Raw genomic sequence first — 15,777 nt, 5'->3', positions numbered from 1 at the left:
TGTATATCTTGAAACAGTCTTCTATATTTTCAGCTCCTGTCATTACATCATCCATGTAGAAGTCTTCTAAAATTATCTTAGACATTCCAGGTTCAGCACAACATTCATCGTAAGAAAGCTGTTGAAGACCCCGTATAGCCAGAAATGAAGTCGACGCAGTAAAAAAGGTAACAGTTTTCAATTGATATTTATTAATTTCTTTTTCTGGATCATCTCGCCAGAGAATACGTTGTAGTATTGTATCCTTCTTGTGTACCAGAACTTGACGATACATTTTCACAATGTCTGCTACAAGGCATATGCGATGTGTTCTCCATCGCATAATCGTATGGCGAAGATCTGCCTGCAAAGTAGGGCCGACTAACATGTTGTCATTCAGTGACATTCCCTTCGATCCTTTGCAGGAGGCATCGAATACGACGCGAACCTTTGATGTTTCTTTATCCTCCCGGACAACGGCGTGGTGAGGTAAGTAGATTGCTTTTTCATTATTATAATCTACTTCTGGTACTTTTGTCATGTGATTTAACTGTAAATACTCTTTTATTACTTTCCCATATTCTTCTTTAAGTTTTTCGTTTTTCTTAAATTTTACTTCTAAACCTTTGAATATTTTTTCAGCAATGCTCCTGGTCTCACCAACCGCCCAAGCCGGGTCCACATTACGCAATGGTAGTCTTACAATGTATCTACCATTACTGTCGCGTTCCGTCGTAGCTGCAAATAACTTCACGCATTTATTTTCTTCCTCCGTAAGCATTTTCTTTCTAGGAGGTTCTGCTTCCAGTTCCCAAAATTTTTTAAGCATGTCATCCTCTTCAACACTTGAATGCAAAACGGTAACACGTGTTGTATTAATTGTCTGATCAACATCAAGGGTACCTGACAATATCCACCCTAATTTAGTACATTGAGCCAATAACGACCCAGTTATATTCTTTTTAATGCCCTCCTGGATGACCTGGCTGTAGACCTCAGCACCTAATAGAACATCAATTTTATTAGGCCTGTAATATTCTGGATCAGCCAAGTCATCATCAGTCAAGTCTACCCATTCTACCTTGGCTATCTTTGTAGTTGGGAGAAGAGCTGTGACCGACTTCAAGACGAATGCATTAACCTTAATGACGACACTGGGGTCTATTCTAGACCTCAATGTGAGAATCACACTGGACTTGGCCGTAGCACTCTTGTCCCCACCTACACCTATCACAACTTGCTTTGAAGGTGTTTTATCTAATCCCAAATACTGGACTGTAGATTCTGTCACAAACGAACCTTGTGATCCTTGATCGAGTAAAGCCCTAACAACCCTATATGAACCGTCTTTCGACTCCGCTTTGATCAAAGCGGTAGTTAATAAAACCGTTTTACGGCTAGTCCCTGTCGAAAGACACGATACCATTGGCTTGCTCGATCCCTCCGCTTGCGCGGTCACTATAGCATTACAATTTTTAAACTCATCCTTCGCCGATGTTGAAGCGACTGATGATAATTCCTCGTGAATCGTACTCCCATCTTCACCAATATTGGACCCAGATGCACCGCTTGGGTGCAGCAAAGAATGGTGGCGGTGTCTACACACCTGGCACTTGAGAGTGTTTTTGCAATTTTTTGCAGAGTGGTTGTTGAGTAAACAAACGAAACACAAGTTATTTTCTAGCGCAAACATACGTCGCGCTTCATTCGATTCTTTACGAAATTTCGGACAATAATTAATCTTATGATCAGCTGAGCAAAATGTACATGATAACAGGCCTTTTTCTTTTACTACATGAAATGAATGCGTCCCTTTTGGTTGTGGATGTCTTGGCTGTTTATTATTCCCAATAATTTCCTTGTCTAACTGTTCCAAACCCCTAAAGCGACTATACAAATATTGTGAAAATTCTTCAAAGGTTGGTAGCTCGTCACTTGAGTCCGAGGCCACCTTCAATTCCCACGCCCTTCTAGTCTCCTTATCTAATTTTGAACTAATTATATGAATAACAATCAGATCCCATGAAGACACATCCACACCTAGATTTTTTATTGCCTCTAAACAGTCTGACGTAGTACTTATTATTTTTTTTATTTCATAAGCCGATTCCGAAACTAAATTCTTTTGGCTAAGCATACGTTTTAAAATGCCATTGGCTAAAAACCGTTTATTGTTGTACATATCGTCCAACTTTTTCCAGGCAATTTCATAACAATCAGATGACATTTTAATATTTCGCAATAGCTGCTCAGCCTCTCCTGTCAGATGTCCTCGAAGATAATAAAACCTTTGGGCATCATCTAGGGCCTTGTTTTCATGTACAAGCCCTAAAAACAAGTCCCTAAAAGTCTGCCACTCCGTATATTTCCCAGAGAACATCGGGATTTTTATTTCAGGCAACTTAAATCGTGTACCTGAATTTCCACTTGATACCACAACACTTTGGTTATTCGAACTTAATTTAGTTAACATCTCTTTTAATTCAGTCTTATAATCTACATACAACTCTTCTACAACTATACAAATCTGATCTTTTGACTTGACTTATAATTTTAGTATGAGTGTCCGAGAATAATCTCCATTGTTGCTCTAAGTTATCAAGCCTTGTCTCTACATAAGCAACCGATAATCGCTCTTTTGGCGATTTCTTAAAATTAGACTTAGCTTTTAACATTATAGCTCTAATGTCTTCTTGCAGATCGCTAAAAGCTTCCATTTTATTAAGTTAAAAATGTAAACAATTATTTGAACTACAAGAAAACAAATTAAAATTATTTTAAAATTTTACAAGTCTTAGAATTCAGACCGAAATCGGGCATAAGTTCCCCGTCGAACTACTTCTAACTTAAAACTATTACAAGTCCTGAATTACTGCTAACTGCGATATTACAAGTTCAAAATTTCTTGTTACAATTTTCTATTTATTGTTGACTTCTTCTTCACGATAATGAATAATTTAAAGTACTCACGGCTTTACTTCAAACCAATATTATTCACTATCACAATACACCACCATATAAGTGGCGCCCCCTGCCGGCACCGCGCTCGCTGCTTGTTGCACTGCCACTGCACCTCCCTTGCGCCTTCCTCCGGCTGCTGCTGCTCACGAGTCGGCTGCACCACGCCTGACTCCCGGCTGCTGCACCGGTTCCACCTTCAGCTCCTGGGCCCTCTCTCCTGGGGTCCACTGAAGAGGCTGCTCTGGACAGCAATCCACTGTCCAGTAATGACGCTAGGGGTGGTAGTCTCTTTCACCACCGGAGACTACCAAAAAACACTCGCGACCAATCCGGCTCGAAGGACCATGTATAAATTCCAGGGTCCAGATGAACGAATAATAACACCACACTCACTATTAACGAACTTATAATGACATATAGTAATACTGACGATTCACCACTAAAATAAAAATTTACAAAAATATATATAGTTTTACATGTAACGAAACCATAGCGCGATCTAAATCGATCCCAACGCCATCTATGGAGGCTTGAGTCAAACCTTTTTACAATGAATGTTGAAATATATTTAAAAATGCAATTGATCGCGCTACGGCTTCGTATACAACGTTGAACAGCATCAAAAAATTCATCGGCGTCGCTGCCGGCTGGGAGTGTGCCCAAAAGGCTGGCAGCATTGCCACGTTGAATGGCAATGCTAATCCTCTGAGCGAGGTAAAAGCCAGCCTTTGGGTCACGAGAAGTGTCAACGAGACGCTTTGCTAGGTCTTTAAAAAGCGTTTTGGCACTCGGCCCCCACGGCCCAAAAGTTTCAACCCCAAACGGCTCAAAGAAGTAACTACCAACTAGATTACCATATTTGCGCCGTTTGAGGTTTTCAGCAGCCGCGGCAGCAGAGCCAGCGCAGCTCGAAGAACGGGGAAGGTGAGATGGCGCAAGAGTATCGACACAAGTGGCGTCCCACACTAAAGGCCTACCCATCTTCCAAAGGAACAAAGACATTCCGTCCGGTCTCTTGCCATCATCGCGTACCAAACCATTAGGTTCTAATACAGCAGGTACGCCGACGGCAACAAGAGCTCGACGGATAATGTCATTAATATTCGCGTGACGAGCCATGCGACCTGCACTACGGCTGCATGATAGACCGTGGTGTCCGAGGCTGTTGACTACTTCACCACAGTGGCAGCGATGCGGAGAACAACATTATTTCAAGTAGTTATTTCATCATTATTTATTTGTCTTGAATCTGTTACAATGAAATTTGTCATGGATATTAAGCAGGTTTTAGAATCGGCTACTATATATTTTTCATACCACTAAGTGATAGTCCACGCTTAATATTAACACCAAATATAATTTTAGCAGAAAAACGTTTGTAGGGTCAGCATAGTAATAGAGATAAATGTGTGTTATACATAAACCCATTTCTTGTTCTACTTATGATATAATTTTAATTTAAAAACAGTTCTTGCCTTCATTCGAAAATCAGGACCTAACGTCAAACTCTATTGTATGTGATGCACTTCGACCTCAAGCCGGGAGACTGTTTGTGTGTTTTCTCATTCATAACATATATTAAAGTCAAAACAATGACATTAAGAATGCTTATTGTTTTCCGTCGCACCGTAACTACGAGTGGAGCTCTCGTTAAAACTATCAAAAATACGAAACTTTTGTGTCAACAGCTCCGGTTTGAATTAAGGCAACAAAACATCCCTCAGACACCAACTTACGATAAGCTCCTGCCGCTGCGGCGCTGGAATCACCTAGATATCAGGGAGAGAGAGAACTGCGGACCTGATGTGAAGTCATCGGTGCTTCCGCAAATGTCTGCAACTTAACAGTTAAAAAAATATTCATATGCTTATAGTGAATTTTTAATGACATTCTAAGACCTATCCATATACACTTTTTGATTAAAAAAAAGTTTATTGTATTAATATTCTTCTGAATAGTAATATTCTTCTAAATCCAGTCGCGACAAGTACAAGCGATCCTTAATAAATCCGCGGATGTCGCAAGTCCCGCGCTTACCGGGACATAGTTGTGCACAATCTCTGCTGATGCCGGCAATAACAACAAGCTTGCAGTTTGTTCGGAGCAATATTTATTGGAGTCTTGTTTTGTTCGCTTCAGTGCAAGCGGACGCAGCCGACATGTTTGTGACGCTGCACTTCAGATAACACTCAAATTTATTTACGCTGAAAACAAACAAGACTCAAATAGTAGAAATATTTTACTTCAATTTTGTTATTACATATTTAGTTGGTCTAACTTCAAATGATCTGGAGGTAAAATTGTTTCTAAGTATTTATCGGGTAATTTTTATCACAGGCCGCTTTATTTAAACTAGTGCTGCATTTGCAATTTGTAAAAATGTATCAAAAGCAGTTGTAGCAGTAGTCGGGATGAATCAAAACCCGTGAATAAATTCGTGAAGTAGGAATGCGCAGGTACCGAAGTTACGTTAATTACACGTCACCCGCCTGAATGTTTTAATGCTATCTCACTGCTTCCACATTCCAAAAGTAGTTCATTCTTTGGAACCGAATTTTCAATCTTAAGTTTACTTTATTCTTACAAAATATGTGCAAGACAAACTGTTTAACAAAAAATATATTCTGAGCAGGTTCAAATGAGAATTCAATACTTTTTAGGGATCAATAATGACACTTAAGTGTACCCAATTTTGTACAAAAATAATTCGGGTGGCACAGCTGCGCTCGGACGTGCCCATATCAAGCCTTAACGAATCCCCGCCCGCCCTGGGGACGTCTATTAGAAGCGTAGACCATCTCGTAGCACGTAGCGCGTAGCGGACACGTAGCACCATCGCTGTAGCTGACAGCGTAGCAACGCACAATAAGCGGTTACGTTATTTACTGCATATTGTATGAGAGATGCTTACATATTCCGTGCCTTCACTCGGGTTAGATTGTTTCTTTAACTAACCTTGTCGATAGAATTTAAAACAAAATTGAAAATAAATGTACTTATCACGATCAATTATATTTAATCCCCATTTATTAATAGATAATTTTTGGAAGAAAAATATTTTATCAAAAGAAACCATAATACAATAGTTTCGAGCACACTGCAGTATCCACGCGCGGTGACAACATAACAGAATTACCCCCCCCCCCCTCGCTGGGTCCCACCACAGAACAATAATTCTCTTATTGACTTCCACAATCTGTTCTCAGTATTTCCTTTTAATATTGATGTAACGTTAATTAGCGCACTCTTTGTTCCGAGCCAACTCCGTAATTTAATTTCGGTGGTATTCGGTGGTACCTAGTGTAAAATGTAACCAAGTGTTTCGTTCTTTTATTTGATTTAGTCATAACGAAGTTTGGTCCTCTCCCCCCCCCCTCCCCATCACCGCGGGGTCGGGGCCGGGTTAACATCAGCGCAGTCATTATGTGTCGCTGTGACATTAGCACTTATGACCTTTGATTCATTTATGCTATGATTTTATTAAAAAGAAGGCGGAAATCACAATTAATTACGTGGCTGTGTTTCCATAATTAATGTTTAATTGAAAAATGTCGCGGCTCTTCAGGCATCGTTCGTCTCGCAGAGTTATGAAGTTGTCACAATTAAACGAGATAAGTGCCTCGCCTGACTTCAGAGTTGACAACAGAATTCCGGCTTCGAGAACAGTTTCTTGTTTCTAAAGACGCTCTTCGTTTGGAGACAACTTCTGCAATTTTATCATTTTAATACTTCAATAGAGTGGGATGATGTGAGGGCGCTACTCGAGACACTTGCTTCAGATTGAATAATAATTTTCCATTTTGATTGATTGGCACACACATCTGCACAATGTGTAATCAGGGCAGCGGTTTTCCAAAAATACAATTTGGTAAGCGGAGCGAGCCGGAGCAAGTTGAAACGCAAAGTTTGTATGGGACCAATCTGGGCACGAGGCCACATTAACGAGGCTAACACAAATAAAAACTGACTCGAGCCGGAATATTCCGGTTATTACCGCTTTTTACCAGTTTCGGAACCGGAACGCCAGCGCTGTACATTTGCTGGACGGGCAGACTTTTATATTATTTTTTTAATCTGTCCGTCTGTGCGGGGTCTGTAATCTCTGAGAGGCTGGCTCAGGTATGCGCTGCCCTCGCTAATGAAAATACGAGTGCGTTACGAATTTCACAGTAGTTTCTGGACAATTCTAGATAAAACTACTAAAACCTGCATAAGTCAGAAGTTGTCATTGTACAACATATGTCAATACAAAGAAATAATTCTAACATTCCATAAATGTTAAAATAGAAAAGCTTTTATCCTAAAAGGTAAAATAAATGTATGTTTTCAGAGAATCATCCTTGTCAAGTAACACATAGCGGTAGCGAGCTCGTGAAGTACGACGCGGAGAGAGTTATTCTCAAATATTTATCAAATCTGCGGATGTTTCCAAGTCCCGTGCTAGCGATCTATCACGCACAATGAGTGGCAACATTTACTCCAATATAAATAATGTGGCCACACTTGACTGGCCGACGCCGATAAATCATACTTTTATTGGATTAATGTTTCAATATTCCAATTTGGTGTCGCCGTGGATGCGTACTACAATGTCATCAATATATATGGCGGCGGCCTATTGGGCCTGTCAGCCTGCCGACGAAGAGCGATCGTCACCGTGGCCAGCGCGCTGACCCGCCGCGCGGGAGGAACGTTCATAAATGCAGGCCACGTTAAACTTGTCGATATCACACTGACTTTTTGCGACCTGTACTTAAAAAGTGATCACAAAGAGTTACATGCAATGTTCGGCATAGCATCATCTTATCATCCCTTGAACTGGCATTAAAAGTAAACGGTATTTTCAATACGAGTTATCCTGATCCAAACGTAGGAAAAGATAGTCAAGACTTTCAGACATATTCCAATTGAGTCTCTACGCCCTACGATCACTATACTTATACATTTTAAGTGCTCAATTTGTATAAATAAGGAGTATTATTTCATTTCAGACCTGGTCGTATTCAGGAAATAGTTGCCTGTGTCCACTAGTTGCTGAGCGTATCGCAATCATGATAAGTTTTGAGGTTGTAAAATGTGTTGTTATGTACTTGTACTAAATTAAATACTGAGACGTTACGTTTTAATTATATTATGCAACAAAAATCAAAATTAAATGTAAACTTAATAAAGAAATGAAAACTTCCCGTCTGGCTCTCAGGCGGTGTTTTTCTGTTCGTGTTGTAGGAATTTTAATATTTCAGCGCTTGGTGCGGGCGGCGGCCGGAGCAAATATTTTTCTTTTATCGCTCGCTGTAATGAGGCCAGATAAGCGGAGAGCGCCGATAGCCGCGACTTGTGAGCGACCACCGAGCACCTGTGACGTCACATCTCAGACGTGACGTCGGCAACATCACACGCGGGGATCAACACTAACACACACGCACTGGCCACAGAAACACAAAGTGAAACATTGCACTGCAAAATGATCGCGTTCTGAGTGGGTTGTGTGAAGGTGAAAGAAAATATCAAGAATGAAGGTTCATTATGAAACGGTCATTTAAATTCTACTACTTAACTCATCATTATTATTTGAAATAAATAATTAATTAATAATGCTAATAGCAAGAGGTTTTGTTTATCAAACATTAATTAAAGGTCCGTACTTTTTTATTTAACGAAGGTTTTGATAAACCCTCTCGCAGTTATATTAGATTTTCGTTCGTTTCCCAGGAAAGGTATGTCATAAGGTGTGATCACCGTGAAACCGTACACGGGGCTCCGGTTATGGCGGTCCGGTAGCGGTAGCCGGGACACCCACCGGCTATACCAGTGCCGCGGATCAACAACGTTTGCCGGGAGTTTCATTATGTTTTCTGGTTTATATTATATATTGGTATATTATCGATCTTTAGTTTTAATATCGCATCACCTCAAGTGTGTTGCAAAAGCTTTGGATCGCGGCCCGTCACACAAACAGTCGTAAGCTGTTATGACAGCGATTCTTTCCGGGCTCCTACTTAGAAGCCTACCTATTAATTTGAACCCTACCAGCTAATAAATAAGGGTGTAGTTATGACGTCGTTTCACTGTGTATTCGGCTCAGCCTAGCGTTGGGATTATCCGGGATTATCGGCTGCGTCCCGATGTCCGCTGCATTCCATACGGAACACGGCTCGAGCTAGTTTAATGGGCGAACCCAAATATGATGTTTTATTGTGTGCTGCGAGACCGGGTTAAACAAGTGAGATAAATTATTATTATAAGCTAATAAGAATGTATGTGGTAAATACGTCTTGTTTCGTAAAATCTTAGATTACTTATCTTGCGGCTTATATTTAATAATAAACATCTAAGATATGGCGCAGCATTAGACCGTTAATAAGTTACTGAGAAACATTTCCCGCTGGTTAAATAATTGCTTACTCTTACATGAATAGACCCAAACGTCAGGTATGTACTGAACTATGTACATAAACCAGTCCACCTACAAACATTATGCCAATATAAAGTTATTTTTGAAAGAACTTAAATTAAATCGACTAACGGTGGCTGAATCATAAAATATTTAACAACAGCAGTGACAGCAAGGTTTGACACAATTTAGCGTCGTCCATCACCCGGCCATAAAACCGACCAATAAAATAGCAGCAAATGAGTGCAGCGTGACTGGCGAGCGTGCAAGGCGCGCGGGGCCCGGGGCCCGGGGTCGGGGCGCGCCATTATCACGGCCTTCCGTCATTGTCACGCGGGGCCCGCCGACAGTGCAGATTAGACGACGCCGTCCCCGGCGGGAGGCCGATGACAACCATCGCTCGCCACGTACGCACGCACTTAGCATACATTACCCGCTTTGCTCACGCAGTAAGCAATGGATAGCGCCACCGCGATACACCCGCCGTACCTGATTGTAGGTGAGTCAGCGCTCTGTTTAACTTTGTGCCGGAATTAATTGAATGGATGTGTACTTACAGGAGCAGCCACAACATACGCACGCATTTATATTGCCATCGAACATACGTTAGGGAATCAAACAAGATAAATATACTTGTTGTTAACTTTAAAGTGGTGCCATTGCACGGCGATTATATACGGAGCACAGTCACAGGCCCAGTACTACTCAATGGTGTCTTTGAGAAGCAGGTTCTTTGAAGAAACCAAAAGTTTTGTACCGAAGTTGTTTTTTTACAGAAACAATGTCCAACAATGAACTAGATATTTAATAAGTCTTATTTTTTTTCCATTGGATCTCTGTGGAGTACAGACGTGTGCTTGCAAACCGTATTTTAATAAAACAGTCAAATTATTAATTAAATTAACATAATAAAATCGACCACAAAAATAGGATCGCAGATAGTTGTAGGAGGTGTTTTGGAGCTTCGTGGATCACCAAACCCACACGGAGGAACCCTCACAGTCCGTGAGTAATTGATACACTCACTAACACACCAAAAGTTGCGCCGAAACGAAACAGACAACTGCATAAATAGTGCATAAAAAAGAAACAACATAATAAGTGACAGCCTCTACCTATGCGCTTACGCCAGAGATCTACATATACTGGACGGAAAGCAATTGTGTTCTATTTCGTCGATCCCAGCCACTTTAGCGTGACCTCCCTAACTATTAGTAAAATATTATACTGTACTCAATTTCTGCTCGCCTGGTACATCGCTCTATAGGGCCGAAGAACAACTATGCCCGTCAATCGTACTCCCCCCGCTTCTCCGCAACTAACAACACCTTCAATACCTGTCGCCGCGTCAGATGACTCACTCGCTTCACCCGTACGGTTCGCACTGCGTGAAGCTTCGCTACACCAAAGCGCCTCGGCGCCTGATTTGTCTCCTAAGTCGAACGTCACGGAACGAAACAAAAAAAGGAAGTTTGATGGGGTTGATGAGACTGCCGTGGAGCTTACCAGAGCCATGTTTACCACCTATTCCAGCAAACAGGAAATTCAGTATGAGGACATGATGATCAAGATTAACAGCATAATTGAGCAAAATATTGAGCTGAAAAGGAGTGTTGAACTAATGTCAGACAAGTACGACGAATTTCTAGGTCGTATAGCTACCCTGGAGGCCGAGAAGAAGGAAGATAAAAGGCTAATTCGGCAACTTGAAGACAAGATTGAACTCCTAGAGCGTACCTCACGGGCGACAGGAATAGAAATCCGAAACGTCCCAAAAATAGATAGTGAGACTAAAGACGACCTCTGTGAGTTAGTATCGAATCTGGGACAGAGTCTGAACCTGGAAATTAGTCAGTCTGATCTGAGAGATGTTCATAGACTTAAAACTAAAGAAAAGTCGTCTCCAATTCTCGTGAATTTTAACTCTGTTATACTAAAGGAAAAAGTTATTAAAGGAGTGAAAAACTTTAATAAGACAAAGGAAAATTCTGAAAAGCTCAACACTACCCACTTGAAGCTTGGGCTTTCTAAGCAACCGGTTTTCGTATCAGAATGTATCACATATAAAACGCAAAAATTGTTTTACTTAGCCAGAACTCAACACAAAGATTGCGGGTACGACTTCTGCTGGACCTCACATGGCGTCGTTTATCTTCGCAAAAAAGTTGGAGACCCTCAAATTCGAGTAAACTCGGAAGCTGATTTTGAGAAGCTGAGAAGTGCTAATTCTACATGACTATTTCCATGCACTAGCAGCTCCCAAGTTTTTTATCTTTTTTATGTAATTTCGTCAATGTTATTGTTCCTTACCTACACTAACAGAATTATTACAGTAATCTACACGAACTTTTACAAAAAATGTACTTCAATTAAGTTTACATTACATTACATTACAGTATCACACATCAACAAAAAAATACACATACAAGCACACCTCACCAATAGTCACAAAATGTTACACATACTGCAAAATTATCCACATACTCGCTTCCTCACTTTTTCTGTTACTCAATACATAACATGTGTCACCATGATAATTAGAACTAAAAATGACTTCATTACAGAATATCTATGAGGATCTTGATAACCTCTCGGTGGCAAGATCATATAAGTGCGATCCTGAAACATGTTGCAAATTAATTAAACATACATCGAAATCCTTAACTATTATTTGCCAAAACATTCGCAGTATTCATAAGAATATTAATGGTTTTATCGCACAATTGGGTAGGCTTACGTTTGACCCTGACGTTATGATTCTGACGGAATGTTGGCTGTCTGAGGAAAAACCACCGGCTGCTATTGACAATTATTCATGCTATTTCTCCAAGAAAAGCCTCAACCAAAACGATGGCATCGTCATATACGTAAAACATGAAATAAAATGTACGGTAGAGGAACCAGACCTTGTGGGTGCAAATTTTTTACTTATCTCAATAGGTACTGATATTGTTATTTTAGCGGTATACAGGTCTCCGTCTATTCATTGTATTGAAAATTTTTTGAACTCTGTAGACAGTTTGCTCCGACACTGTAAAGTTAAAAATGTTGTCCTAATGGGAGACGTCAATATAGATATTAAGTACAATAGCGTCGATCGAAATAGCGCTCCATATTTAAATCTCTCTGCCGAATTGGGGCTTCTTCCAGGACACACCTTTCCGACCAGAATCAATAACTGTCTAGACCATGTAATGATAAATACTTCACTGTCGGCATTAGTTACCGTTATGGAGTCCACTTTAACAGATCACGATGCAGTCCTTCTTAGTTTATCATATAAATGCAAGCAGCTGAAAAGCAATCAAATTGTAAAAACTGATTTTGAGGCAACTCTCAAGCAACTTGAATCTACAGATTTCTCTTTCATCTGCCCTTCGGCTGATGCTGAACAGGCCGCAACTCTCTTTATCAACAAACTTTCAGCTGCAATAAAATGTAATACTACGTGTAGCGTAGTTTCTGGACGTAAAAAAATATTAAAACCATGGATAACACCCGGTCTACTACGCTGTATTCGCCATCGGGACAAACTACACAAAAATCTAAAGAAAGATTCTAATAATCAAATTCTCGTAGTAGCCTATAAACGTTATAGAAATTTTTGTAACGCGTTGTTGAGGAGGTTAAAAAGAAGTCATGAAAAAACTGTCTTAAAAAATGCTAGGACCAATAAAGAGACTTGGTCGGCTATTAAGGTTATTACGGGTAATACTAAACAGAAAACTTCTGCAGATAATCTGCTGAACACTAAGGATAACCCCCACGAAGCAGTTGATGAGGTCAATAAATATTTTGCAGGGGTCGGAAAGTTGCTTGTGGATAATCTTACACAAACTTTTGTAACGAGTGAAGATAGCTCCAATAATTATTATAACATGAATTCGATGGCTCTGCTTCCACCAGATGAGAGTGAAATCGCGTCACTAATCATGAATTTAAAAAACGATAGTGCGGTCGGCTGGGACTCTATTTCAAATAAGTTTCTTAAAATGTCTAAACACATTATAGTCCCACTCTTTACCATCATCGTTAAACTGTGCATTGAGCAAGGTGTCTTTCCCAAAGTATTTAAAAGAGCACTCATTACACCTGTCTACAAGGGTGGGGAAAGGGACAGTGTGACAAACTATAGACCAATTTCTGTGCTTCCAGCACTCTCTAAAGTATTAGAAAAAGTCCTAAACACGCAACTAATAAATTTTCTAGAGCATAATAATATTCTGTCAAACTCTCAGTTCGGTTTCAGAGCAGGAAAAAGTACGGACGGAGCAGTCAGCTCTTTGATGGAATACGTATGTGCAGATCTCTATAGCAAAAAAAAGTGCGTGGGAGTTTTTATTGACCTCGCCAAAGCGTTTGACACTGTCTCGATCTCTACCCTTGTAGATAAGTTAGAAAAGTGTGGTATTCGGGGAATGGTGCTAAAAATTTATACTGATTTTCTCTCGGATCGCCAGCAAAAAGTTAAAATAGATAAATATGTTAGCACAGATGCTGCCGTTACCTGTGGAGTCCCACAGGGCAGTATACTTGGTCCCAGTCTCTTTCTTATTTATATAAATGACCTTTGTCAAATGTCACTTGAAAAAGCCAGAATTTTTACATATGCCGACGACACAGCTTTCGTCTTTGAAGGAAACTCGTGGGACGATGTACGAAAAAATGCAGAAAAGGGACTTCACAGGGCTCATTTGTGGCTGAAAAATAACTTACTAACCCTAAACGTGGCTAAAACTTCATTAGTTCAATTTACCAATTCACGGATAAAACAACCTAACGTAGAGATTCGTATTCATACATGCGATTTCAATGTAAACCACCAATGCTCATGTCAAATTATTCGTAAAACTCAGACGGTTAAGTACCTTGGAGTACTCCTGGACGAAAAAGTTACCTGGAAACCCCATATTGACATGATTTCGTCTCGTGTCAGAAAACTTATATGGGTCTTTAAAAATCTTAGGCATGTGGCTGACTTTGAACTTCTACGCACTGTATATTATGCGCTGGTTCAATCTGTCATTGGTTACTGCATAGGGGTCTGGGGTGGTGCATGTAAAACCCACGTCATTCAATTAGAGAGAGCTCAACGATCCTTGCTTAAAACCATGACATTTAAACCATACAGATTCCCCACCAGAACGCTATATGAGCTGTGTCAATTTCTTACCGTAAGGCAGCTCTTTATTTATCATATCATTACCAAACAACATATCTGTACCCATTATGATCCAAACAAGTTACATAACAAACGTACAATAACTAATGTCATTGATCCAATAAGATGTCGTTCCGCATTAGCAAGACGTCAAAAGAGGTTTCTTTCCGTTTACCTTTATAACAAATTAAACAAAGCTTTAAATTTTTACCCATTCTCACTTCACGAATGTCAGTCTAAGGTTAAAAACTGGCTTCTTACGCTAAACTATGAGGAAACAGAAAAAGTATTGCAGTAAAGCATACATACATACATAACAGACTTATACTCACATTTACATTTACACACTCACTTCACACATACACACATCTCATTTTTCACTCACTCACACACTCACTTACTATACCACTCACCTACTATTATACTGTAACGTATTTTTGAGATTTGCATGCTCTCATTCAAATAAATAAATTAAATAATAATATTTAAACAGTCTGTATAACCTAGCTAGTTTGACATAAATTATCGTGTAACCAATGGGAGAAGGCGCTGATTCCTGACATACAGGTTATTTCCTAGTTTGGGTTTCAGAGGCTTCATATGTTTTTGTAACCTCATATTATGTCAATAAAGAATTTATTATTATTTATTATTATTCAAATGTTTGTACAGAAACGGTCTTTCAACACCGGACATGAAGGCTTTGTTTAGTTAATTTGGAATGCACTGTTATTTCGGTTAACATCATCGAATTTATAGTTCCACTATATACGAATTCGATTTTAATAGAATAGACTTTTACTTAAGAGAAGTCTGATGACTGAATCTGACAATGATAAATAAATAACATCGTTGCTTACAAACTTGATTTCTTTCCGAACAATTTCGAGGTCTCAGCTTAGACACTTTTTGAACTCTTAACCCGAAGAGGAACAGAAAGACGGCGGGCGCGTGGACAATACACTCGAACATTAAACATCAAGATTATGATTTATTTAATACATTTTAATGTTTATACAAATTAATAAATTATCTGCTATGAATTAAAGTTCTCAAGTCCCTTAGTCAAATTGTAATTGTTTTGGTAGATAAGTTCTGATTGAAAACATAAAGCCGCTGATGAGTGGCGCCGCAGTAGAGAACACGGCGCACGGCGCGTGTCCTCAGGTATAATTACCGCGCTGAGAGCTGAATATGAAACGTTTTCAGCTACATGTTCCAAGTATTTGTCATGAGTGATGTGTTTCATTTCTTTTTATTGGCCGCTTACCTGCCTAAATAT

General features: G+C 39.8%; 1 protein-coding gene across 1 annotated transcript; it reads right to left on the bottom strand.

Annotated features, from left to right (window-relative positions):
* Positions 1–209: 209 nt before the first annotated feature.
* Positions 210–1,405, bottom strand: LOC113503967. The gene is made up of 2 exons (XM_026886112.1): positions 366–1,405; positions 210–285 (listed from the first exon to the last, which is right to left on the bottom strand). Exons 1-2 carry the CDS (start codon positions 1,403–1,405, stop codon positions 210–212), a joined length of 1,116 nt encoding a protein of 371 aa, XP_026741913.1.
* Positions 1,406–15,777: the final 14,372 nt, after the last annotated feature.

The sequence above is a fragment of the Trichoplusia ni genome, chromosome 20 (genome assembly GCF_003590095.1).
Source record: "Trichoplusia ni isolate ovarian cell line Hi5 chromosome 20, tn1, whole genome shotgun sequence".
In the NCBI taxonomy this organism is placed as follows: Eukaryota; Metazoa; Arthropoda; class Insecta; order Lepidoptera; family Noctuidae; genus Trichoplusia; species Trichoplusia ni.
Note: the sequence above shows the minus strand (reverse complement) of the source record. Positions and strands in the feature narration are given on the sequence as shown.

Coding starts and splice junctions, on each gene's coding strand:
- LOC113503967 (XM_026886112.1), bottom strand. CDS start 1,405: ATGGTATCGTGTCTTTCGACAGGGACTAGCCGTAAAACGGTTTTATTA. Junction 286..365: donor ATGTCACTGAATGACAACAT/GTTAGTCGGCCC, acceptor GCCTTGTAGCAG/ACATTGTGAAAATGTATCGT.